Here is a 27,562-nt window from a genome sequence, read left to right on the forward strand (position 1 = left end):
ATTAGTATTGACGCACAACCTGTATCCCATGATTAAGACACATGCCTGAGACAGATGTGCCTTTATGGTATTTTTATGATCTAATATTAATCTTTGGGGTAATTCTGCACAGTATTATCACTTGGTACCTCTTCTCCCATAATCTTAGGGCATCGGGTTATTTTCCGGTCACTCATGTAATCATTTCTTGTCTCCAAAGCCTAAAACAGCTAAGCTAAACTCTTGCAGGCTTTAACCTGCAGGTTCTTGTGTTTCAGCTTGTCTTACTCATGTCTAGTACATAGTTCAGAATTTAAAGGAACTATCTTATACTTTTATAATTCTACAAATTAACTCTAATTACCATACAATGAATATATATGATATAACATAATCATAACATCACACAATAAGTGAATAATAACTAAAATCATTGGCTACATGCTCCTGCAGCAACCCCGCGGTCTGTTGCCCCATCGCCAGCACCCAGGACGTCGAGGTATGTATCTCGGCGCTGAATGCTGGGAATGGGGCTACTGGAGGGGAGGGGAGAAGAATGAGAGCAGGGCTGGCCCTGTGGATGGGAGAGGGACCCGAGCCAGGGGGCAGTTGGACAACCAGCCGAGCCCAGTGACTTCTCAGAAGCAGGGGTACCCCCCTGCTCCACTCACCACTGCTCCTGTCCCCCCCCCCTCGTTCAGACTGGGAGCATCTTCCTGTCTGCTGTGCGGGGGGTGGGGGGAGGCTGACGTCAGGGTGTCCCCCTCCCCCTGCCTGTGTACCCGAGTTCCACTGAGCTGGGATGATGGGACAGGAGGAAGCTGTGTGTGCTGCTGCCTCTCTGGGTAAGGAGTTGCTGGCACTGCAGCAGCTTGTGTCTGAACAAGCCATCAGGTGCATGACCTACCCTGAGTGCTTCCTTAAAGAGACAGTGCTGTGAGAACAGCGTCAGGAGCTGCTGCTCTCCTGCCCTCTCCTTACGCAGCCCAACCAGGGAAAGTGACCTGGATGCAGGGAGCCATGACCTCACTCCTTGCTCCCCCCTCACAGCCCCTAGGGGTGCGTGGGGAGGGGTCAGGGGAGCAGCAGTCTGGGGCGGGGGAGCAAGCAGCAATGCCAGCTGCTCCATCACTGCACCCAGGTCAGTTTTCCCATGTGGGTTCAGGAGGGGGATGCAGAGGTTAGGGCACAGGAGGGGGGTAGGGGTTGGGGTGAAGAGGGCACAGTGCAGGGTAAAGGGTGCAGGAGGGAGGTGCAGGGGTAGGAGTGAAGGGGGAGCAGGGATTAGGGACACAAGAGGAGAGTACAGGGATTTGGGATGAAGGGGGAACAATGTAGGGGTTAGTATGCAGGAGGGGCCAGGGGTTAGGGACAAAGCGGGCACAGTGCAGGGGTTAGGGGTGAAGGGAGGGTGGGGAGGCAATTGGGGGCGGGGGAATGCCATGCCCATGGGGGCCAGGGGCAGCAAAATGCAAATTCGCCCAGGGTGCCATTTTCCCTAAGGCCAGCCCTGACACAGGACTGCCCATCTCGGGGTCCTGTGGCAACTCCTGCGCCACCTCCCCCATAGGGCCCCGAGAAAGTGTATGTATAACACCAACAGACCCCGGTCGTCAGAATCAAACCTGGGACCTCTGAAACTTAGTGCATGAGTCTCTACTGCATGAGCTAAAAGCCAACGGCCTAGTATCTAAGGCTGTAGATCTCATTTGATCTTTCTCTCTCTCTCTCTAAGTAGTCTCAGTGCCGCTAGATGGGACAGGACACCACACCCAGGAGATATGTGGGTTACATATGGAAAAAGAGTCTCTGTGTAGGCAGGTGTGTTGCATCTCCCACATTCAAACTGTTGCAGCTCCTGGCCTTCTCCTGGCACCTGTTTGGGCCATGCAGTGAAAATGAGCGAGTGAGCGAGGGTGAGTGAAGGAGGGAGGGGGGATGGAGTGAGCAGGGTCAGGGCCTTAGGAAGGGACGGGACAGGGGGCAGAGTCTCAGGGAAGGGGCAGGGGAAAGGGTGGGTCAAGAGTGTTCAGTTTTCTGGAATTAGAAAATTGACAACTCTACTGTTGTCCCATAAATCCCACGGAGCCCTGCACCCAGCTGTGACATCCGGCACACACAGCCCGTCCCATAAGCGGCTCAGCATACGGGTCCTGGGGCTTCCCCTCTGAATTCAGCTTCTTTCCAGCCCCCTGCCTGCCATGTGGCTGCTGCTTCGGCTTCTCTGTAGTCCCTGGCTCACCCTGCAGCTGCCTTCCAAAGAGACCCATGTCAATTTCTGGTCCAAGACTTTCCCCTTCCTTGGCCAGCAATAAGGGGATGTGCCATGGGGAGGGCGCTGATGGGAGCTGTAGTCCCCTGCTTTGCTGATCCATCCCAGAACTCTCTGCTGGGTTCAGGGAGGCAAAGCAGGGAGCCCAGGGCCTTTCCGCTGCAGTTTAGGTAGGGTTACCATATTTCAACACTGAAAAAAGAGGACACTCCACGGGGGCCTGGCCCTGCCCCAACTCCGCCCCTTCCCCACCCCCACCCCCGCCCCAACTCCGCCCCAGCCCCGCCCCAACCCCACCCCTTCCCCAAAGCCTCTGCCCCAACTCTGCCCCCTCCTCTGAGCACCCCGCATTCCCCCTCCTCCCACCTGCTCTGATCTTGGTGGGGGGTTGCTAAGTGCTTCCCTGCTCCCCACTCGCCCTGCAGCCTCTGCGCCCCCTGCCTGCCTTGCCCATGCACCCCCCCGCCCCTGCAGCCTCTGTGACCCCCTGCTCCTCACTCGCCCTGCACCCCCCAGCCCCTGCAGCATCTGAGACCCCTGCAGCCTCTGTGACCCCTGCTCCTCACTCGCCCTGCACCCCCCAGCCCCTGCAGCCTCTGTGACCCCTGCTCCTCACTCGCCCTGCATTCCCTGCAGCCTCTGCGCCCCCCGCCTGCCCTGCCCCTGCACCCCCCTGCCTCTGCAGCCTCTATGCCCCCGCCTGCCTACCCCTGCTCCCCCGCTCCCCCGGCAGCCTCTGCCTGCTGGGGGCTTCAGACGCTTGGCAGTCCCCGCCCGCGAGGGAAGCCCGAGCCCCCCCCATTCCCCACCTGAGCATTGTATCTGGGGCAGCTGGGCTGTGCTGTGGACCCGGCGGATCGTGCTGGGTGGACCCTGACTTATGCCTCCCTATTTCCCCGGACATGTCCAGCTCTTTGGAAATTCCCCCCGGACGGGGATTTGAGCACCAAAAAGCCGGACATGTCCGGGGAAATCCGGACGTATGGTAACCCTAGTTTAGGGTGAGAAAATAGTTGTTCAAATTCAGTGTAGAAATCAGTGCTCACCTGAGCTCAGCAGAGCCAAGCCAGGCCTGGGCCCAGGAGCAGGACTGGTGGTGTTAAGGGGGCAGGGGCAGGTGGGCAGGGTGGGGGGCAGGCAGGATTGAGGAACAGACGGGGGTGGGTTCAGGAGCAGGACTGGTGGTGTTAGGGGGCAGGTGGGGGGCAGGCAGGATTGAGGAACAGACGGGGGTGGGTTCAGGAGCAGGACTGGTGGTGTTAAGGGGGCAGGGTGGGGGGCAGGGTGGGGGGCAGGCAGGATTGAGGAACAGACAGGGGTGGGTTCAGGAGCAGGACTGGTGGTGTTAAGGGGGCAGGGTGGGGGGCAGGGTGGGGGGCAGGCAGGATTCAGGAACAGACGGGGGTGGGTTCAGGAGCAGGACTGGTGGTGTTAAGGGGGCGGGGGCAGGTGGGGGGCAGGCAGGATTGAGGAACAGACGGGGGTGGGCCCAGGAGCAGGACTGGTGGTGTTAAGGGGGCAGGTGGGGGGCAGGCAGGATTGAGGAACAGACGGGGGTGGGTTCAGGAGCAGGACTGGTGGTGTTAAGGGGGCAGGTGGGGGGCAGGCAGGATTGAGGAACAGACGGGGGTGGGTTCAGGAGCAGGACTGGTGGTGTTAAGGGGGCAGGTGGGGGGCAGGCAGGATTCAGGAACAGACGGGGGTGGGTTCAGGAGCAGGACTGGTGGTGTTAAGGGGGCGGGGTGGGGGGCAGGGTGGGGGGCAGGCAGGATTGAGGAACAGACGGGGGTGGGTTCAGGAGCAGGACTGGTGGTGGTAAGGGGGCGGGGGCAGGTGGGGGGCAGGCAGGATTGAGGAACAGACAGGGCTGGGTTCAGGAGCAGGACTGGTGGTGTTAAGGGGGCGGGGGCAGGTGGGGGGCAGGCAGGATTGAGGAACAGACAGGGGTGGGTTCAGGAGCAGGACTGGTGGTGTTAAGGGGGCAGGTGGGGGGCAGGCAGGATTCAGGAACAGACGGGGGTGGGTTCAGGAGCAGGACTGGTGGTGTTAAGGGGGCGGGGGCAAGTGGGGGGCAGGCAGGATTGAGGAACAGACGGGGGTGGGTTCAGGAGCAGGACTGGTGGTGTTAGGGGGCAGGTGGGGGGCAGGGTGGGGGGCAGGCAGGATTCAGGAACAGACTGGGGTGGGTTCAGGAGCAGGACTGGTGGTGTTAAGGGGGCAGGGTGGGGGGCAGGCAGGATTGAGGAACAGACTGGGGTGGGTTCAGGAGCAGGACTGGTGGTGTTAAGGGGGCAGGGCAGGTGGGGGGCAGGCAGGATTGAGGAACAGACTGGGGTGGGTTCAGGAGCAGGACTGGTGGTGTTAAGGGGGCGGGGGCAGGTGGGGGGCAGGCAGGATTGAGGAACAGACGGGGGTGGGTTCAGGAGCAGGACTGGTGGTGTTAAGTGGGCAGGGTGGGGGGCAGGCAGGATTCAGGAACAGATGGGGGTGGGTTCAGGAGCAGGACTGGTGGTGTTAAGGGGGCAGGGGCAGGTGGGCAGGGTGGGGGGCAGGCAGGATTCAGGAACAGACAGGGGTGGGTTCAGGAGCAGGACTGGTGGTGTTAAGGGGGCAGGTGGGGGGCAGGCAGGATTGAGGAACAGACTGGGGTGGGTTCAGGAGCAGGACTGGTGGTGTTAAGGGGGCGGGGGCAGGTGGGGGGCAGGCAGGATTGAGGAACGGACGGGGGTGGGTTCAGGAGCAGGACTGGTGGTGTTAAGGGGGCAGGGTGGGGGGCAGGCAGGATTGAGGAACAGACTGGGGTGGGTTCAGGAGCAGGACTGGTGGTGTTAAGGGGGCAGGGGCAGGTGGGGGGCAGGCAGGATTGAGGAACAGACTGGGGTGGGTTCAGGAGCAGGACTGGTGGTGTTAAGGGGGCGGGGGCAGGTGGGGGGCAGGCAGGATTGAGGAACAGACGGGGTTGGGTTCAGGAGCAGGACTGGTGGTGTTAAGGGGGCAGGGGCAGGTGGGCAGGGTGGGGGGCAGGCAGGATTGAGGAACAGACAGGGGTGGGTTCAGGAGCAGGACTGGTGGTGTTAAGGGGGCAGGGGCAGGTGGGCAGGGTGGGGGGCAGGCAGGATTCAGGAACAGACAGGGGTGGGTTCAGGAGCAGGACTGGTGGTGTTAAGGGGGCAGGTGGGGGGCAGGCAGGATTCAGGAACAGACGGGGGTGGGTTCAGGAGCAGGACTGGTGGTGTTAAGGGGGTAGGGGCAGGTGGGCAGGGTGGGGGGCAGGCAGGATTCAGGAACAGACGGGGGTGGGTTCAGGAGCAGGACTGGTGGTGTTAAGGGGGCAGGGGCAGGTGGGCAGGGTGGGGGGCAGGCAGGATTGAGGAACAGACAGGGGTGGGTTCAGGAGCAGGACTGGTGGTGTTAAGGGGGCGGGGGCAGGTGGGCAGGGTGGGGGGCAGGCAGGATTGAGGAACAGACAGGGGTGGGTTCAGGAGCAGGACTGGTGGTGTTAAGGGGGCAGGGGCAGGTGGGCAGGGTGGGGGGCGGGCAGGATTGAGGAACAGACTGGGGTGGGTTCAGGAGCAGGACTGGTGGTGTTAAGGGGGCGGGGGCAGGTGGGGGGCAGGCAGGATTCAGGAACAGACGGGGGTGGGTTCAGGAGCAGGACTGGTGGTGTTAAGGGGGCAGGGGCAGGTGGGCAGGGTGGGGGGCAGGCAGGATTGAGGAACAGACAGGGGTGGGTTCAGGAGCAGGACTGGTGGTGTTAAGGGGGCAGGGGCAGGTGGGCAGGGTGGGGGGCAGGCAGGATTGAGGAACAGACAGGGGTGGGTTCAGGAGCAGGACTGGTGGTGTTAAGGGGGCAGGGGCAGGTGGGCAGGGTGGGGGGCAGGCAGGATTGAGGAACAGACAGGGGTGGGCCCAGGAGCAGGACTGGTGGTGTTAAGGGGGCGGGGGCAGGTGGGGGGCAGGCAGGATTGAGGAACAGACGGGGGTGGGTTCAGGAGCAGGACTGGTGGTGTTAAGGGGGCAGGGGCAGGTGGGCAGGGTGGGGGGCAGGCAGGATTGAGGAACAGACAGGGGTGGGTTCAGGAGCAGGACTGGTGGTGTTAAGGGGGCGGGGGCAGGTGGGGGGCAGGCAGGATTCAGGAACAGACAGGGGTGGGTTCAGGAGCAGGACTGGTGGTGTTAAGGGGGCAGGGACAGGTGGGCAGGGTGGGGGGCAGGCAGGATTGAGGAACAGACGGGGGTGGGTTCAGGAGCAGGACTGGTGGTGTTAAGGGGGCAGGGTGGGGGGCAGGCAGGATTGAGGAACAGACAGGGGTGGGTTCAGGAGCAGGACTGGTGGTGTTAAGGGGGCAGGTGGGGGGCAGGCAGGATTCAGGAACAGACGGGGGTGGGTTCAGGAGCAGGACTGGTGGTGTTAAGGGGGCAGGGTGGGGGGCAGGCAGGATTGAGGAACAGACAGGGGTGGGTTCAGGAGCAGGACTGGTGGTGTTAAGGGGGCAGGTGGGGGGCAGGCAGGATTCAGGAACAGACGGGGGTGGGTTCAGGAGCAGGACTGGTGGTGTTAAGGGGGCGGGGGCAGGTGGGGGGCAGGCAGGATTGAGGAACAGACGGGGGTGGGTTCAGGAGCAGGACTGGTGGTGTTAGGGGGCAGGTGGGGGGCAGGGTGGGGGGCAGGCAGGATTCAGGAACAGACTGGGGTGGGTTCAGGAGCAGGACTGGTGGTGTTAAGGGGGCAGGGTGGGGGGCAGGCAGGATTGAGGAACAGACTGGGGTGGGTTCAGGAGCAGGACTGGTGGTGTTAAGGGGGCAGGGCAGGTGGGGGGCAGGCAGGATTGAGGAACAGACTGGGGTGGGTTCAGGAGCAGGACTGGTGGTGTTAAGGGGGCGGGGGCAGGTGGGGGGCAGGCAGGATTGAGGAACAGACGGGGGTGGGTTCAGGAGCAGGACTGGTGGTGTTAAGTGGGCAGGGTGGGGGGCAGGCAGGATTCAGGAACAGATGGGGGTGGGTTCAGGAGCAGGATTGGTGGTGTTAAGGGGGCAGGGGCAGGTGGGCAGGGTGGGGGGCAGGCAGGATTCAGGAACAGACAGGGGTGGGTTCAGGAGCAGGACTGGTGGTGTTAAGGGGGCAGGTGGGGGGCAGGCAGGATTGAGGAACAGACTGGGGTGGGTTCAGGAGCAGGACTGGTGGTGTTAAGGGGGCGGGGGCAGGTGGGGGGCAGGCAGGATTGAGGAACGGACGGGGGTGGGTTCAGGAGCAGGACTGGTGGTGTTAAGGGGGCAGGGTGGGGGGCAGGCAGGATTGAGGAACAGACTGGGGTGGGTTCAGGAGCAGGACTGGTGGTGTTAAGGGGGCAGGGGCAGGTGGGGGGCAGGCAGGATTGAGGAACAGACTGGGGTGGGTTCAGGAGCAGGACTGGTGGTGTTAAGGGGGCGGGGGCAGGTGGGGGGCAGGCAGGATTGAGGAACAGACGGGGGTGGGTTCAGGAGCAGGACTGGTGGTGTTAAGGGGGCAGGGGCAGGTGGGCAGGGTGGGGGGCAGGCAGGATTGAGGAACAGACAGGGGTGGGTTCAGGAGCAGGACTGGTGGTGTTAAGGGGGCAGGGGCAGGTGGGCAGGGTGGGGGGCAGGCAGGATTCAGGAACAGACAGGGGTGGGTTCAGGAGCAGGACTGGTGGTGTTAAGGGGGCAGGTGGGGGGCAGGCAGGATTCAGGAACAGACGGGGGTGGGTTCAGGAGCAGGACTGGTGGTGTTAAGGGGGTAGGGGCAGGTGGGCAGGGTGGGGGGCAGGCAGGATTCAGGAACAGACGGGGGTGGGTTCAGGAGCAGGACTGGTGGTGTTAAGGGGGTAGGGGCAGGTGGGCAGGGTGGGGGGCAGGCAGGATTGAGGAACAGACAGGGGTGGGTTCAGGAGCAGGACTGGTGGTGTTAAGGGGGCGGGGGTAGGTGGGCAGGGTGGGGGGCAGGCAGGATTGAGGAACAGACAGGGGTGGGTTCAGGAGCAGGACTGGTGGTGTTAAGGGGGCAGGGGCAGGTGGGCAGGGTGGGGGGCGGGCAGGATTGAGGAACAGACTGGGGTGGGTTCAGGAGCAGGACTGGTGGTGTTAAGGGGGCGGGGGCAGGTGGGGGGCAGGCAGGATTCAGGAACAGACGGGGGTGGGTTCAGGAGCAGGACTGGTGGTGTTAAGGGGGCAGGGGCAGGTGGGCAGGGTGGGGGGCAGGCAGGATTGAGGAACAGACAGGGGTGGGTTCAGGAGCAGGACTGGTGGTGTTAAGGGGGCAGGGGCAGGTGGGCAGGGTGGGGGGCAGGCAGGATTGAGGAACAGACAGGGGTGGGTTCAGGAGCAGGACTGGTGGTGTTAAGGGGGCAGGGGCAGGTGGGCAGGGTGGGGGGCAGGCAGGATTGAGGAACAGACAGGGGTGGGCCCAGGAGCAGGACTGGTGGTGTTAAGGGGGCGGGGGCAGGTGGGGGGCAGGCAGGATTGAGGAACAGACGGGGGTGGGTTCAGGAGCAGGACTGGTGGTGTTAAGGGGGCAGGGGCAGGTGGGCAGGGTGGGGGGCAGGCAGGATTGAGGAACAGACAGGGGTGGGTTCAGGAGCAGGACTGGTGGTGTTAAGGGGGCGGGGGCAGGTGGGGGGCAGGCAGGATTCAGGAACAGACAGGGGTGGGTTCAGGAGCAGGACTGGTGGTGTTAAGGGGGCAGGGGCAGGTGGGCAGGGTGGGGGGCAGGCAGGATTCATTAACAGACGGGGGTGGGTTCAGGAGCAGGACTGGTGGTGTTAAGGGGGCAGGGGCAGGTGGGGGGCAGGTGGGGGGCAGGCAGGATTGAGGAACAGACAGGGGTGGGTTCAGGAGCAGGACTGGTGGTGTTAAGGGGGCAGGGTGGGGGGCAGGGTGGGGGGCAGGCAGGATTCAGGAACAGACAGGGGTGGGTTCAGGAGCAGGACTGGTGGTGTTAAGGGGGCAGGGGCAGGTGGGCAGGGTGGGGGGCAGGCAGGATTCAGGAACAGACAGGGGTGGGTTCAGGAGCAGGACTGGTGGTGTTAAGGGGGCGGGGGCAGGGTGGGGGGCAGGCAGGATTGAGGAACAGACGGGGGTGGGTTCAGGAGCAGTCTGGGGAGATTGAAGTGTCAGGAAGGGTGCCAGGGACAGGCTGCACGGGCTAAGGGGGAGGTGCTGGAGATCCGGGTGCGGACTGGCAGGGCTACATGGGGAAACAAGCAGCAGCTGAAAGAGCCGGGGTATGGGGAGTGGAGGGGGGAGGGGGCTGTCTTGTGTCCACAAGCCAGCTGTCAAGGCTTAGGGTGGAGGCCTGGGGTCGGGGCGGGTCAGCAGGGCTAAGGGGGATCCAGGTTAAGGAGCAGCTCAGGGGAGACAAATATGGGGGGCCTCTAGTTCAGGAGCAGACTGGGGGATAAATGTGGGTGGGGGGCAGGTACAGAGGAAGGTTGGCACGGCTATGGGGGCCCTAAGTTCAGGAGCAGGTTGGGGGATGAAATGGTTCTTTTGGGGGGGGGGCTGGGTTTAGGATCAGGTCAGGGGATAAATAGGGGGAGGCTCCAGGTTCAGGAGAACGTTGTGGGGGGGAGGTTTGTGGGGGGAGCTGGGTTCAGAAGCAGGTTGGGGGATAAATGTTGGGTGGGGGCTGGGTTCAGGAGGGAAAAGGGGGGGCAGCTGCAGGAGCAGAGTGGGACGGATCAATGTAAGGGGGGCGGTTCAGATGACAGGCCCAAGTTCAGGAATCTGGACGGGTGAGACTAGGACTTGGTGGGCAAGGAGACTGGGTAACAACCTGCTACTGCTATCAGTGACTCAGTTACCTCAAGTGGCAGAGCTCTGTGCGGCAGATCTAAAGTTGCCAAGCCTGCTGATCACCTTGTGGTTGTCAATATGATGCCACATGATGGAACTTCTGGTTTTTCAGTTTCCTTTTTTAAAAATTTAGGAAATTACATGCAGGCACTGTGACGTTATTGACATAATCTGGGACCATATAGAACATGGTTGCAACCAAGGTCCTGTAGTGGCACCAAATCTTGTATAAAGGGGGTCAAATGAGGTGTCTAAGACAAGGTTATGGTTTACTGGTTATGATTATGCTGTCTATATGTGTGTATCAGTTTTGTAGTTGAAGTTGTGAATATTGGCTCTATACTGACTGTATTTAAAACTTATGCTATGCTGCTGGGTGACATCCGAGACAAGTTGGTGTTAGCTCTGCCTAGCCTGCTTGATGGCCCATTAAGGGCCATCAGCTATACAATTGACCCATGGAGAGAAGACAAATACGCCTTGTAACTCAGCAAAGTATGCAGGAACTTGCCCATGTGACTCCAGACTCCATTTTGCTGTAATTTTCCACAGTAAGAACAAAGCGGTGTTATTACACCTGGAAAAGACTATAAAAGGCTGATGCCTCGTCTCCAATCCTGCTTCTTACCTCTGGAGGGACTTTGCTACAAGTAACAGAGGGTCCTGTGGCACCTTTGAGACTAACAGAAGTACTGGGAGCATAAGCTTTCGTGGGTAAGAACCTCACTTGCATCTGAAGAAGTGAGGTTCTTACCCACGAAAGCTTATGCTCCCAGTACTTCTGTTAGTCTCAAAGGTGCCACAGGACCCTCTGTTGCTTTTTACAGATTCAGACTAACACGGCTACCCCTCTGATATTTGCTACAAGTGAAGCTCTGAACAAAGGACTGATGACCCATCCCAGCTGGGGATGTATTCCAGAGACTTGATTTGAACCTGCAGTTTATTCTACCACTGCTACAAGCCTAAACCAAGAACTTTGCCATTACTCTATGTAATTGATTCCATTTAACCGATTCTAACTCTCATCTCTATCTTTTTCCTTTTATGAATAAACCTTTAGATTTTAGCAACAGAGGGTCCTGTGGCACCTTTAAGACTAACAGAAGTATTGGGAGCAAAGCTTTCGTGGGTAAGAACCTCACTTCATCAGACGCAAGTAATGGAAATCTCCAGAGGCAGGTATAAATCAGTCTGGAGATAACGAGGTTAGCTCAATCAGGGAGGGTGAGGTGCTCTGCTAGCAGTTGAGGTGTGAACACCAAGGGAGGAGAAACTGCTTCTGTAGTTGGATAGCCATTCACAGTCTTTGTTTAATCCTGAGCTGATGGTGTCAAATTTGCAAGTGAACTGGAGCTCAGCAGTTTCTCTTTGGAGTCTGGTCCTCAAGTTTTTTTGGGGTAAGATGGCTACCTTTACATCTGCTATTGTGTGGCCAGGGAGGTTGAAGTGTTCTCCTACAGGTTTTTGTATATTGTCATTCCTGATATCTGACTTGTGTCCATTTATCCTCTGGCGTAGTGACTGTCCAGTTTGGCCAATGTACATAGCAGAGGGGCATTGCTGGCACATGATGGCATATATAACATTGGTGGACGTGCAGGTGAATGAGCCGGTGATGTTGTAGCTGATCTGGTTAGGTCCTGTGATGGTGTTGCTGGTGTAGATATGTGGGCAGAGTTGGCATCGGGGTTTGTTGCATGGGTTGGTTCCTGAGTTAGAGTTGTTATGGTGCAGTGCGTGGTTGCTGGTGAATCTACACCAGCAACACCAGAACCGCATTGTTACAGGCACATACACAAATTATGTTAAAAGAACAGTATTGCCAACCCCAAATGTTCAAAAATCATGAGTCAGGCTCACCAAAAATGATGAGATTGGGTTTAAAATCATGATAGCGTATATAAAAATACTAGATTTGATGTTGTTTTTACTTGCTTTCTGCTTTTTGAGACTTTAGGGCATATGGGGTTCACATTTTGGAGCTTTCTCCACAGCCGCAAGGGCTAGAAACTTTATTTTTCTTTAAGAATGACGGCTGAAATCATCACATATCATTTGACTCCAGGAGCTGGGGCTTTAAGGAAAACAATAATTATCATGAGACTCATGACAAAATCATGAGAGTTGGCAACACTGTATGGTCCCTTCTGGCCTTGGAATCTATGAATGTAGGTAAAGGTAGCAGAATCTGGCCCTGGATGGCAGTAGATCAGCTCTGATGGGCAGCCCTATAACAGAGAACAATGCCTGTGCCCTGGAAATAAAACCTTGTTAACAAAGCAGATTTCAAACTTCCAAGGAGTGTCAGATTATTGCACTGGCCTGAGCTGGAGGGTGGAGCACAGCTAAGTCACCTCAGTAGGAACCTGGGAGGCATTGAGAAAAACCTCCCAGAACGTCTCCCTTTGCAGTGGGAACCCAGCTTCTCTGCTCTGTTAGAGAGCTCAGTGTGCACTCTCCTTCATGGCTGAGGAGTCTTGCTGGCAGGTGTGGGCCCACGGCCCTTATCCTCCCCACCCCCACCACAGTTGTTACTGCTGTGAGCATTGCTAGCTCCATGTGCAGTCATTATTCTCACGTGAATGCAAGGACTGCAGTTGTGACTGGCTCCTTGCTGCAGGTGCAGGCAGGGGGGGTGAGGTGGGGGGGAAGGCTCCTCGCCCCATCCACATCTGGGGCCAGGGCCGGCTTTAGGGTCCCCTGCGCGGCTCGGGTCCGTCCCCCCCCCCCCCCCTGCGCGGCGCGGCTCGGGTACCCGTCCCCCCCGCGGCGCGGCTTGATTCCTGGGGGCGGGGCTTGCAGCAAGCCCCGCCCCCAGGAATCGGGCCCCGCTCTTGCTAAAGCCGGCCCTGTCTGGAGCAGCTATATACCCCTGTCATTTTAAAGCAGCCATTTTCTCCTAGGAGCAGTTTGTAGTTGTGTACCTAGAGAATTTACTTGTGCCAGTCTGATTTAAGTAATCCTTAACAATTTTGGACCCAACCCTATAATAAGATATTCAGTGCCTGCTGAGAGGTCTTGAGGGCTGTGTCCTCCTGAAGTGAGGCAGCAGTGGGGTAGGAGACAAGGAGGCGAGGGGCAGGATTTGGTCCAGTTTTTGAGCCTTGATAGAAACGGAACAGTAAGTACTAGTTTGTTCTCATTATAATTTCTGTAGCCGGGGCCAGGAGACAATCAGGCAAAAATCTGAGCGCACACATTTTAAATATTGCTCCTGTAGGTTATAAAAGTTATATTGTAAAAGATTATTTGCTAGAAAGACCAAGAGAACATGGTTTTCCATTCATAGTAAAAAAAAAAAAATCCCGATGGAAATACACTGGTGCTATTCCAAATAGTAAACAATGATTCTTTAGTGGTACGTATTAGAAGTTTCCTCCCAGCTTGAGGGTACTATGGAGTAAATATCAGCCGGATTAATGCAGGGGCTTTAGAGGCTGCAGGCCAGGGCCCTGGGCTAAGCAGGGGGCTAGCAAAAAGATCTCCGGGATGCCAAAAGTTCAGATCTTTTTGCAGGGGCCCACTTAGCCCAGGGCTACAGCCACTAAAGCCCCTGCATTAATCCTGCTGGCAGGGTGCAGGAGGCGGATCCACGCACTGCTGTTCCCCTAGGGTGACCAAACAGCAAATGTGAAAAATCGGGACGGGGGTGAGGGGTAATAGGAGCCTGTGATGGGTTGGATCACAGAAACCCCCTTGGGAGCTGCCACCCGATGTGCAAAGACTACCTCTGCTCCTGTTTTCCCTGCCAGCTCAGGACTCCAGCACCCTGTCTTGCTGAGCCAGACACTCCCGTCTGGCTCCAGACACAGACCCAGGGTCTGAATCTCCTGTCCCAAAGCTGCAAGTTTACCTGAAAACAGCTCACAGACGTGTGCTTGTCTTTAGCACTCAGATGCCCAACTCCCAATGGGGTCTAAACCCAGATAAATCCGTTTTACCCTGCATAAGGCTTATGCAGGGCAAACTCATAAATTGTTCGCCCTCTATAACACTGACAGAGAGATGCACAGTTGTTTGCTCCCCCAGGTATTAATACATACTCTGAGTAAATTACTAAATAAAAAGTGATTTTATTAAATACAGACAGTAGGATTTAAGTGGTTCAAAGTAGTAACAGACAGAACAAAGTAAGTCACCAAGCAAAATAAAATAAAATGCGCAAATCTATGTCTAATCAAACTGAATACAGATAATCTCACCCTCAGAGATGCTTGAGTAAGTTTTTCTCAGACTGGACACCTTCCAGGCCTGGGCACAATTCTTTCCCCTGGTACAGCTCTTGTTGCAGCTCAGGTGGTAGCTAGGGGATTCTTCATGATGGCTCCTCTCTCCCCTTTGTTCTCTTCCACCCCTTTATATATCTTTTGCATAAGGCGGGAACCCTTTGTCCCTCTGGGTTTCCACCCCCCCTCACTGGAAAAGCACCAGGTTAAAGATGGATTTCAGTTCAGGTGACATGATCACATGTCACTGCAAGACTTCATTACTCACTTGCCAGCATACACATATACAGGAAGACTCACAGGTAAATACAGCCATCTGCAGACAATGGGAGTCATCAAGATTCCAAACCATCCATAATGGTCCACACTTTACACAATTACAATAGGCCCTCAGAGTTACATTTTATATTTCTAGTTTTAGATACAAGAGTGGTACATTTATACAAATCAGATGATCATACTCAGTAGATTATAAGCTTTGTAATGATACCTTACAAGAGACCTTTTACATGAAGCATATCCCAGTTACGTTACATTCACTTATTACCGTATTTTCTCTAAAACTATCTCAGTTACATTATATTGACTTATTATCAAGTTTTTATAAAACCATATAGACTGCACAACGTCACAGAGCCTATATAAGAAAAAGACCCAAAAATTGGGACTGTCCCTATAAAATCAGGACATCTGGTCACCCTAGTTCCCCCCCACTGGGCTGGAGCTGCACGGCAATCAGAGGAAGCTCCGATGCTCCGTCTGTGCTCTGCCCTCGCCTGCTGGCACTGCCCCCGCAGAGCCCGTCGGCTGGGAATTGCGACCAATGGGAGCTGTGGGGGCGGTGCCTGCAGGCAAGGGCAGCGCCTGGAGCCACATACACTGGCCACTTCCAGGAGTGGCGCGGGGCCAGGGCAGGCAAGGAGCCTGTCTCAGCCCTGCTGCGCCACCAAACGAGAGTTGCCTGAGGTAAGCACATAATATAACATAAGAACATAAGAAAGACCGTACTGGGTCAGACCAAAGGTCCATCTAGCCCAGTATCCTGTCTACCGACAGTGGCCAATGCCAGGTGCCCCAGAGGGAGTGAACCTAACAGGTAATGATCAAGTGATCTCTCTCCTGCCATCCGTCTCCACCCTCTGACAAACAGAGGCTAGGGACACCATTCTTTACCCATCCTGGCTAATAGCCATTAATGGACTTAACTTCCATGAATTTATCCAGTTCTCTTTTAAACCCTGTTATAGTCCTAGCTTCACAACCTCCTCAGGTAAGGAGTTCCACAAGTTGACTGTGCGCTGCGTGAAGAAGAACTTCCTTTTATTTGTTTTAAACCTGCTGTCCATTCATTTAATTTGGTGGCCCCTAGTTCTTGTATTATGGGAATAAGTAAATAACTTTTCCTTATCTACTCTCTCCAGATCACTCATGATTTTATATACCTCTATCATATCCCCCTTAGTCTCCTCTTTTCCAAGCTGAAGAGTCCTAGCCTCTCTAATCTCTCCTCATATGGGACCCGTTCCAAACCCCTAATCATTTTAGTTGGCCTTTTCTGAACCTTTTCTAATGCCAGTATATCTTTTTTGAGATGAGGAGACCATATCTGTACACAGTATTCAAGATGTGGGCGTACCATCGATTTATATAAGAGCAATAAGATATTCTCCGTCTTATTCTCTATCCCCTTTTTAATGATTCCTAACATCCTGTTTGCTTTTTTGACCGCCTCTGCACGCTGTGTGGACGTCTTCAGAGAACTATCCACGATGACTCCAAGATCTTTTTCCTGACTTGTAGCTAAATTAGCCCCATCATATTGTATGTATAGTGGGTGTTATTTTTTCCAATGTGCATTACTTTACATTTATCCACATTAAATTTCATTTGCCATTTTGTTGCCCAATCACTTAGTTTTATGAGATCTTTTTGAAGTTCTTCACAGTCTGCCTTGGTCCTAACTATCTTGAACAGTTTAGTATCATCTGCAAACTTTGCCACCTTACTTTTTCCCCCTTTCTCCAGATTGTTTATGAATAAGTTGAATAGGATTGGTCCTAGGACTGACCCTTGGGGAACACCACTAGTTACCCCTCTCCATTCTGAGAATTTACCGTTAATTCCTACCCTTTGTTCCCTGTCTTTAACCATGAAGGGACCTTCCCTTTTATCCTATGACAACTTAATTTACGTAAGAGCCTTTGGTGAGGGACCTTGTCAAAGGCTTTCTGGAAATCTAAGTACACTATGTCCACTGGATTCCCCTTGTCCACATGTTTGTTGATCCCTTCAAAGAACTCTAATAGATTAGTAAGACACGACTTCCCTTTACAGAAACCATGTTGACTTTTGCCCAACAATTTATGTTCTTCTAGGTGTCTGACAATTTTATTTTTTACTATTGTTTTGACTAATTTGCCCGGTACTGACGTTAGACTTACCGGTCTGTAATTGCCGGGATCAACTCTAGAGCCCTTTTAAAATATTGACATTACATTAACTATCTTCAGTCATTGGGTACAGAAGCCAATTTAAAGGACAGTTTACAAACCATAGTTAATAGTTCCGCAACTTCACATTTGAGTTCTTTCATAACTCTTGGGTGAATGCCATCTGGTCCCGGTTACTTGTTAATGTTAAGTTTATCAATTAATTCCAAAACCTCCTCTAGTGACACTTCAATCTGTGACAGTTCCTCAGATTTGTCACCTACAAAAGCCGGCTCAGGTTTGGGAATCTCCCTAACATCCTCAGCTGTGAAGACTGAAGCAGAGAATTCATTTAGTTTCTTCGCAATGACTTTATCGTCTTTAAGCGCTCCTTTTGTATCTCGATCATCCAGGGCCCCACTGGTTGTTTAGCATCCTGTATCCCAAGCCCCTGCTCCAGCCCTAAGCCTGTCCCGCACGCTAACTCTTGCCCAGACCCTGCACCCCAACTTCCTGCCCCAGCCCTGAGCCCCCCCGCACTCCAAACCCCTCATCCCAAAACCTAGCCCAGAGTCCGCACCCCCAGTTGGAGCCCTCACTCCCTCCCACACCCCAACCCTCTGCCCCAGCCTAGAGCCCCCTCCTGCATTCTGAACCCTTCATGCAATAAATAAGTTAGCTAAATTTAGTTTTCATTTTATTGAAAATTTATTTGAAGATTTTAATGCATTTAGTTATATTTATAGTTACATATTTAATATTATTGTGTGTGTGTGTTTGGTGAGGTGGTGCACAGGGCATATAGTGGTCATGTGGTTCTTTTGGTTAATGGTGATTGCAAATGTGGCTCCCGAATCACATAACTGTGATTACCACTGGTGTAGCCCATTGTATATTATATAAGGCCAGGAGTGAAGCTGGTGGAGGTAGGGAGGGAGGGACATCTTCATCTGAGTGTAATATTATTTTTCTATTCCATTTCACAGCCATGTCTACGGGAAAGGAAAAACCCCAAAATTCAGCTCAGGAAGACCCTGCAAAGGATGAACTAGCCAAGAGACTGGAAGCAGTGGGTCTGAGTGCAGAGCACTGGCTGCCTAAACTACACAAACAACTTGGAGTTACCTCTACCCAAGCCTTGAAACACCTGCGATATGAAGACTACCTAAAGCTAGAATGCGATGTGCAGCACACATGGGAAAAGCAGGCGCTCCAAGAGCTACTTAAGACAGACAGCAAGGCAACAATGAAGCAGCTGCAGGAGCAGCACTTGGAGATGCTAAAGAAGAGGCAGGAGCAGGCTAAGTCAGCAGTGAAGGAGCTAGAAGAAATGCAGGAGAAAGGCAGGAGCCGCCATGAGGAAGTTGTAAGAAAGAAAGAGGAGGAGCTGCAGGGAGCTATGGACATCGCCCCAGAGTATTGGGCACCACATGAGAAGCCTTTGAAGGAAGTGATAGAGAATGTGCACAAACAATTAGACCTCCTGGAGGAGTCGGTGTCCCAGAGTGAGAATCTCCCTGACAAGGAAGTTTTGAGATGGGCATCGGGAGGGCTGGCCCTGCAAGGCATTTACAAAACCAACAAGCTTGCAGAGATGGTGGAGAAGCGAGAGCAGCTCATAGACATCCCAGAGGGGTTCGAGCTCTTTGGTCCACAGCAAGGGCCGCTGTTTGAGAAGAAGGAGTTTTCATCGGCCGAAGCAGAGTCCTCATTCACCAGGACCATGGAAAAGTTGGGGATTAGCATCGCAGCCAAGGGTGAATTTAGTGCTGAAACCAGCACAGATTATGGCAAATCTGAAGAATCCAAAAAAACCCACAGATCCTGCTCTGAACACGCCTACATTTGCACCACCCAGTACAGCTACATCCCACTGGCCTCATGCTACTTCCCCAAGGATCAGCTTCGACTTTCCAGAGCGGCGCTGCAAGAGTTAAAAGAGAGCGAGCAGCTTTTGAGTCACACCCCAGAGCCGGACAAGCTCAACTTCCTGAAGAGCAGGGGCGGGCGATTCTTCAAGAGATTCGGGTCTCATGTAAACCAGGGCCCCCTTCACTTGGGTGGGATATTCTGGTGGAAAGTGTCTTCTGAGGGATTCCGGGCAGAGCAGCTGGACGAGGTGAAGAAACAAACATCTGATGCACTCAGCTCCTATGTTGGGGGCAGCTATGGTGGGTTTGGTTGGAGCATTTCAGCTGGTGTTACTGCATCAAAATCAGGTTCTGAAGCCTCATTTCAGGGCACAGATAGAAAACAAACCCAAACAGAGATTCAGTTGTTTGTGACCAAGACAGGCGGCCCACCTGGAGTGGATTCACTCACAGCATGGAAATCTGGGCTACTGGCCAGTAACAAAACCTGGTCTGTTATTGACAGAGGTGCTCAGCTGATTCCAGTGTGGGACATAATCCTGTCCAATCACAGACAAGATTTTAAAGATGTTTATCAAATGAGCAGCAGCCTCATACGTGCATATGAAGCCCTAACAAACCTAAGTGTCAGAACATTGCTTGGGGAGGAGTTAGCCAGTACAGTGGATGAGGCCAGATCATTCTTAGAGGACATGAAGTCCTGGGAAGTCTCTGGGGATGAAGAACACCTGGTGACACTGATGAACTTCAAACAAAAGCTGAATGAAAAAACAAGAAGCTCTAATGTATGGATTAACCTTTGCCTATCAGATAAGGTGCTTCAAGATTTCCTGGAAAAAACTGTTTCTCTGTGCAAAGATTTATCTGCCCCAAATGAGAAGTACATCAAATCTTTGCTGCGCTGCCTTCTGGATCCTTATATCTATTCAGTTAAGCATTTCCCCAAATCTTCTTTCATTATGCAATGGATTTTCCAGTCAGCAGAAGAACAAGCAGAACAGATCTGCACCTCGGATCTTACAGATTTCATTAAAGTTTTACAACAAATGGAAAGTGAAATCAAGGAAGCTACCGCTGCCTCTATGAATTCTCCAGCAGCACAGCAAGAAGCAAAAAGAAAAGCTACTCTGATTCTCAGTTTATCCTTCCATTCATTACTGCAGGCTCTGAGAGACAGAGCTCAGACAGACACAGAACTGTTATTACTCTCCGTTGCAGCCAGCGCAGGGTACCGTGTGGAAAGTCATACTTTTCAGAATCTCCTTGGGTGTACAGAAATTAACTTCATGTTAAAGGAAATTCAAAGGGCACATGAGGGATATTTGACCCTTAGGGATCAGGATATTTCCAGAGCTCAGGCTTTCCTGCTGTTGACAGGTTTGACAGTAGCAGCTAAAAATAAAGTTATGGCCCCTGAAGAGAAGAAGAAATGTTTGACTTTTATTAAAGATCATATGCAAAACTCGCTGTCACAGGAAGTTACTTTTGTCCTTACAAAGCACAGAGCTCTCACTGATTGGAAAGCACTGGAAAGAGACTTGAATTTCCTTGTAAATGGAAATTTTGAAGCCATAAATGATGATCAGCAGAAGGAATATATAAAGAAAGAACTAGAAAACGTTTTTCAAGAAATCAAGCCGGTAAATTCACCAGTATCAACATCCAAAGAAGTGCAATCTAGTGACACTAAGACATATGAATTTCCCCAAAACTCAGGGTTTCTAAAATTAATTCAGCGACTTAAACTTGAAAATTACTATCCAAATAAAATGGGGATGGCAGATTTTCAGATAATTCACAAAACATCTTTACTTGACAGCTACCCCAGCAATGAAAGTGAGCTGTCATTTTATTTTTTGGATAAGCTGTTGATGCTGGACTATAGGGTACGATATTTGATTTGCAAGGTTGACAGGAAAACAAAACAAGGCATAGCCAATATAATGAACACCAGAGATGATGTGGATGAACCCTTAGATAATTTAGATGACATTTTTAATGGTGATGAGAAGGAATCTAATGAATTTGCTGAAAGTAATGAGGGTCAGGTGCATCCTATGGACATCCAAATGGCAATTTTTCACTGTGCAGATGATTTCATGAGGCAATATATTTCAACAAAGCTTTCTTTATGTCAATTTGCACTTCCACTTCTGGTGCCAGATCCCTGCACTTCACAAATAGAATTCCCTCTTTGGTCCTTTTGCCAAGTTAACAAGAAGTGGCAGAGTCATGAGGAATTTCAAAACAAGGCTGGGATTAGGAAATGTAAAGATCAATTGATTTATCACGCAGATCTACCAGTGGTGTCCTTCATAAGATTTGGTGCATCTTCTTTTTCTAAATCTCAGCTCTTAAATACACTGTTGAGTAAGCAAAAGCATAGTATTTTTTTCCATCGTCACTGTAGAGGCAGCATTAAAAACTGCATCTTGATGGAAGGGGTTGTAGAAATTGCCTGGTATTGTCCAGGTAGAGATAATGATGATGACAGTTTTGACAATTGCATTGCATTCACTAATCTTCATGGAGATGCAAGAGAACATGAACAACAAATCAAATTTTTACAGGAAATCGCTTCTGTCACTGTGGTTCTCTTGTCGGACACTGATCGGAATGAAAAGGGCACGAAGGTTTTACAAGACCTCTTAAAATCCCCCAAACCCTTCATCTTTCTCTGTATTGACAAAGAGAGAATATCAGTTAACAAATCTGGAAAGCGAGTAAAAATAGCTGTTAAGAACCAGAGTGAGTCAAAATTAATGGAGGAACTGACCACTGCAATTAAATGTGCTGTAGAAACTTCAAATATTCCTTGTAGTCTAGGTAAATGTGCAAACATTGCTCAAGAGCATGGATTCCGTGTTGACAAAGACAAGGGAGAGTGCACAGAAGGCAAAAAACTGGCAGAAGAAGTAATGGTTTTTCTGAAACAGGAAAATATTTTGGATACTAAGGACAAATTATTACCTCTCCAAGGAGAGTTTTGGCACAAGTGGTGTAAAAAGGATAAAGAACGAACCCATTTGCAGGACGATGAGAACATGGGCATTGAACAACACCTAAGCCAAATAAAATCAGAAAAGCATTCAATACGACAGGCTCAGTTACAGAGAGCGTTCCCCCTGAATAAGCTAATGCAGTTAGTGCTTTCAGCTCTGACTTTACCTTCCCACAAAACCAAATTGTACTTTTTACAGTGGCTGAAAGTATTTATAGCTGATCTGTCTGCTGATCATCTTCCAGAGCTTCACCGAAAATACCATGATTTGTGGTCACAAAACCAAAGAGGAGGAAATAATGACTTGCAAAAACAATTGGAAAAATTATCACATGAAATAAATGAATCTACTTTTGGTCTCAAGCATCTTTTGAGAGAGGTGGGTCAGATTTATGAAGCTTTGGATGCACTACCTGAACCGGATAAATGTTTTCTTGAACTACCAAAAATTGTAGCTGATTTGATGGTTCAAGGGTATCCTATTGAGCTGCTGGATGGTGACACTTCCTATGTGCCATTGAAATGGGTCGGAGCCATCTTTGACAAGTTAATTGAGAAATTAGGAGACCAAAAGGTGTTTGTTCTTTCTGTACTTGGCATCCAGAGCACTGGGAAGTCAACACTGCTAAATGCCATGTTTGGACTTCAGTTTAGTGTCAGTGCCGGGAGATGCACCAGGGGAGCATTTATGCAACTAGTTAAGGTGGATGATGAGCTCAGAGAAGAGCTGAACTTTGACTTTATGGTGGTTATTGACACTGAAGGGCTTCGGGCCATAGAGCTAGAAAATAGATCAGCACTCAGCCATGATAACGAGCTAGCCACTTTTGTCATTGGTCTTGGCAACACAACTTTGATCAATATTTTTGGAGAGAATCCTTCTGAAATGCAAGATATCCTGCAGATCGCTGTCCAGGCATTTCTGAGGATGAAGAAAGTAAATCTCTCCCCAAGCTGTTTGTTTGTGCATCAAAATGTTGGAGACATAACTGCAAATGAAAAGAATATGGAAGGACGAAGACGCCTTCAGGAAAAATTAGATGAAATGGCAGTTATTGCAGCCCAGCAAGAGTTCTGTGATGTTACCTGCTTTAGTGATGTTATCCAATTTGATGTGAACACCCACATTCATTACTTTCCTCACCTCTGGGAAGGAGACCCACCAATGGCACCTCCAAACCCCAGTTACAGCCAAAGAGTGCAAGAACTAAAGAGGGAAATTCTCATGGCTGCCAAAGAAAAATCTAAACAAAGTTTTCTAAGACTGTCAGAATTAAAAACACGCACTCAGGACCTGTGGGAGGCTTTGTTAAATGAGAATTTTGTATTCAGCTTTAAAAATACACAGGAGATTGTTGTATACAGCAGACTGGAAAACAACTATAACAAATGGACCTGGGAACTGAGAAGTTTCATGCTTAATCTGCAGAACAAGCTGAACGTCCAAATTCAGAATGGAAAAATCTCCAAAATAGATAGAGTAGATCTTGAAAAAAGAGTTCAAGAAAAATATGATGCCACTGAAAAGGATCTAGAAAGGTATTTTAGGGAAGACAAGGACTGTAACATACTGATTCAATGGGAAAATAATATTAAAACAAAAATGAACCTTTTCAGACTAGAACTGATTGACAAAATTTGTCAAAAGTGTCAAGAACTTATCAGTCTAAAGAATTGTCAAAGTAGTTTTGAACAAAGGAAATCAACTTATAAAGATGAGTTGCTTAGAAAAAGCAAAGAGTTGGCCCGACATTTCAGAGATAAGGAATTGAGTGAAAGTGAGCTTAGAGATCGCTTTATCAGGATGTGGAAGGAATGGGTGATTGAGGTGTCCTCCGCTGCCCCTCGTGTTGAGGAGCCCAATTTTAAAGCTGATATGGAGATTTTCCTTTACAATCATTTTAAATCAGAACACAATATAAGAAACAGGATTACAACATCCTCTGAATGGACTCATTTTCCTCTGAACCCTTCTGAGCACATCTCAATGAAGAGGAAATGGTATGGACTAAAGCAGAAGACTACTAAAGAATGTGATGTTGAGAATTTAAAGACAATGACAACACACCTAGAGCATCATATCTATGAATACATTGAGAACAAAGCGAGCAAGATAATGAATTACACTTCCAGTTACTTTCATGAAATAGTGGAGTTAATAAGCAGAAAGTTGGAATCGGATTCAGAGGATGACAATTTTACATTAACACGCTCATACAAAGTGGATGTCTCTCTATATTTATGCCAAATGGCAACAAGAAAGTTTAGCGAGACATTCAAAGCATTCCAGAAATCAGATGATCCAGTCCAGTATCTTGAAAGTAAGAGAGAGGAATTCTTTACCTCTTTTAAAATCGCCTGCCAAGGGGCAACATCCATCACAACTTTTGCTGATATTTTATGCAGCAATCTTAAATCTGCTATCTGCCATGCAGTCTATGACAAGACTGCCATTGACATAGCAAATGAGATGAGGTCGAAGCATCCAGCCTTCAATGGCAATAGAAGCACACTGGAACTGTTCATGCTGGGTTGTCTTTTAAAGCAGGAAGATTTTGAAAAATATCAACAGTATATTTATAACCCAAGTTATTATATGGAAGATTTTATCAGACGAGAAGTTGATAGGTATTGTTTAGACAAAAAAAATCCAAAATTGAAAAATTTCTTAAATTTAAATCTTGATTCTTTCCAGACTCTTGTTCTTTCATCAATTCATGAATCAACTAAAGTTGTTAAAGATAAACAGGGCAATGTAGCCTCATGGTTGGATGAATTTTGTACCAGGCTTGGAGGGGATATGTACCTTCCCAGAAGCAATCTGACAAGCATTGAACATCAAGAGACAAAAGACATACAATTTCTTATAGAAGTGGTGAGTGAGTCACTGATCCCTGCCTTAGAACAGCTGAAACAAACATTCTCCGAGATTGATCTGGATCCGTTTGTCACAAAACCCCATCAAATCCTGTTTGAGCAGTTCAGTGGGTGTTGGAAGCAATGTCCTTTTTGCAAGGCCGTCTGCACAAACACAATTCCTGGTCATGATGGAGATCACAGCACTCCTTGTCATCGTCCTCAGGCTCTGGCTGGCATCCAGTGGGAAGAAACAAATCATCTAGTCATTGATATTTGTACCAGCCTTGTAGCAAGTGACTGCAAAATAGTGCTTGATGGAAAAATAATTTCGTGCAGAAATTATCGAGAAGTAGGACGTGACTATGCAAATTGGGACATCAAACCAGTTATCTCACAACTGTCTTATTGGAAATGGTTTGTCAGTCATTTCAGATCTGACTTAGAAAAAATCCATGATGGAAAATTTGAAGGCAAGGGGGCAATCCCAACTGATTGGAATAACTTAAACAAGGACGAAGTTCTTGTTGAGATGTTATTAATGCGGACCATCTTTGATGTTACGAATCAGTTGGATGGGAGAAATTTATGTTTGGAAAATATTGAAAAAAAATTGCAATTAATATTTAATAACTACTTATAACTACTTTAGGAAGGAACTTTTTCTATCAAAAATAAAGTGAAGTGTGTTGGAGGGTTTCTCATATTTTACTTAAAAAAAAGAATTAGTATTTTTTGTAGGGCTCAAGGGAAAAGTTGCTGTGAAACTTTCCAAAAGAAACTTCCTTCTTCATAATAGAATTCACCAGTTCCATCATGCTTTGTTCCACTGGAGAAGCCATTCCTGAAAATTAATTCGAATGCAGTGGGTCTTCTTTGGTAGCAAGAATTGCAAGAAAACAGAGTTCAACATTGGGAGAGGACTCTTGGGTTACGTGGCAAGGACACTTAAACTGAGGACAATACCAGATTGATAAGATCTTTATTAAAATGAATGAAAGAACAACAAATGCTATGAAACACAGAGTTACAACGCAACAATACAACTCTGTGACTCCTGTTGGTAACATCTCTATTATAGAGAACTACTTGGCCTAACATACTCACACCCTTCCCTGAAGGCCTGGTAGTAGGAGACGGAGGACCAGCCTTGCCCTGGCATGCCTGACGAATTTGATGGTCCAGGCTTCCCCAGTTGGTAGGGATTTCATTCGAGTGTTGAGTAGCTAAGCTGTATTGCAAAGCTGAGCTAATAGCTTGATAAAAATAGGAAAAACAGGGTGAATGAACGACCCTCTTGCATGGCTGTTGACCCCTTTTATAGGGTCCTGGTACTGCTTAATCCAGGCCCAACCTACCATGCCCAGATCTTATTTCCTCACCCTAATAAATCTTCAGGTACACTTAGGCTTGGTCTACACTAAACCCCCAAATCGAACTAAGGTACGCAACTTCAGCTACGTGAATAACGTAGCTGAAGTTCGAAGTACCTTAGTTCGAACTTACCTCGGTCCACACGCGGCAGGCAGGCTCCCCCGTCGACTCCGCGGTACTCCTCTCGCCGAGCTGGAGTACCGCAGTCGACGGCGAGCACTTCCGGGTTCGACTTATCGCGTCCAGACAAGACGCGATAAGTCGAACCCAGAAGTTCGATTGCCAGCCGCCGAACTAGCGGCTGGGTATAGACGTACCCTTACCCTATAGGTTAACATATTCATATGTATTAATATTGATTATCTCTCTCCTGAAACCGTTACCTGTGGCCTCAGTTGTGACTTCCATGTTCTACGGTTACTGGTCTGTTCCAGACATATGATGAACTGATTCAGTTCTTTGTTCAGTTCCCCAAAGTCAAGAGAGGCAACTGATAGACCATTTATCTATGCCAAAAGTTACAAATACCCATACTGATTTGCTCTAGCTAATCATACAGGATACAGGCCTGCAGGTTCCTTGCGTTACAGCCAGCTATGAATTATGAATAACCATGGATAACTATTATGAGTAACATATATTGGAATTTATAAACAACCCCTGAAAGTATGATTCAGCAATAGTAAGATATGATAACAAAATAGTATGAATCAACCCAAGGAAGAAAATAACATTATGTAATATATCAGGGTAGCAAACTGATCTTATGGGCTAAAGTGTGAACAGACAGGAGAAGTTGTTCTCACAGTGAAGCAGTGTAAAAAGCACCCCAGGTTGGAGAACTAAGGGGCCACAGTTGTTCAACAGTCCAGATTGTACCCTCGGTAATGTCACATGCACATTGAGACCAGGTCTGAAAATTTAGACCTAATTGTCTCATCCAAATTAAAATGGTTGTGTCAGAGAGAGAGAGAGAGAAAACAGTACCCCAGGAGACAGACTTTTGCACAGTGATTTCAGAGAGTTCATGCCCTACTGTGCTATACCTGAAAAGCAAATTGAGAAGCAACTTTAACCTTGGAGCTGGACCAACTCAGCCTGGCCAATAATCAAAGAAAACAAGCCCTAATCAGCCTCAAAGGAGAAGAGGAGGAAATGCAAGAGCCCACATGTCACCCCTCATTCAGAGGCCACTCATTGTAGTGCAGACTGTAATGCTCTAAAAACTATCTCAAATAGCTTTTCTTTTTTCTAACTGTTAATTCTGTATTAAGATTTTACTGCAATACATTATGTTATTTATAAGGAATAAACATTTCTTTCTGCAAACACAGTGCTGCCTACCATTACCTCATGAATGCAAGGATGCATGCCTATAAAAGATCAGCAAATAAATGCATGTTCAAAATATTTTAAGAGATGTTGCCTGCTTTTCTTTAAACAGGTGAATCCACTGTGTGCTCCAGGGGTGCCATTTGGGGAGGTAGGGAGGGGGTCCTCCCCACCCTGGGTTTCATACCAGAGATCTGCTCACAGTGCACACCCTAGACCCAGACAGCGCTCTTAACTGCAACACAGCTTGAGTGTGATATGTGATGACTTCTGTACTGCTCCCAGCTTCCACCCTTTGGGCAGGGAGTTTGTTTGCAAACAGAGGCAAGGTGATTAAGATAATCAAAGGCTTATAATTAAATTAAGGATCATTAGATGATCCTGAAAGCATTGTCAGGCACTCCACTTAA

General features: G+C 50.2%; 1 protein-coding gene across 9 annotated transcripts in view; it reads left to right on the top strand.

Annotated features, from left to right (window-relative positions):
* The window catches only part of LOC128833995 (interferon-induced very large GTPase 1-like), a 36,447-nt gene extending 9,211 nt beyond the window's left edge, over positions 1-27,236 (top strand). For 3 of the 9 annotated variants that reach the window (XM_054022381.1, XM_054022382.1, XM_054022383.1), the window contains exons 3-4: positions 11,124-11,192; positions 17,705-27,236. In XM_054022381.1, the coding sequence (XP_053878356.1) occupies positions 17,707-25,089 (7,383 nt within the window). In that variant the 5' untranslated portion in view covers positions 11,124-11,192; positions 17,705-17,706 and the 3' untranslated portion in view covers positions 25,090-27,236. The other 6 variants (XM_054022380.1, XM_054022377.1, XM_054022378.1 and 3 more) reach the window with 6 other exon arrangements.
* Positions 27,237-27,562: the final 326 nt, after the last annotated feature.

Source organism: Malaclemys terrapin, chromosome 3 (genome assembly GCF_027887155.1).
Source record: "Malaclemys terrapin pileata isolate rMalTer1 chromosome 3, rMalTer1.hap1, whole genome shotgun sequence".
In the NCBI taxonomy this organism is placed as follows: Eukaryota; Metazoa; Chordata; order Testudines; family Emydidae; genus Malaclemys; species Malaclemys terrapin.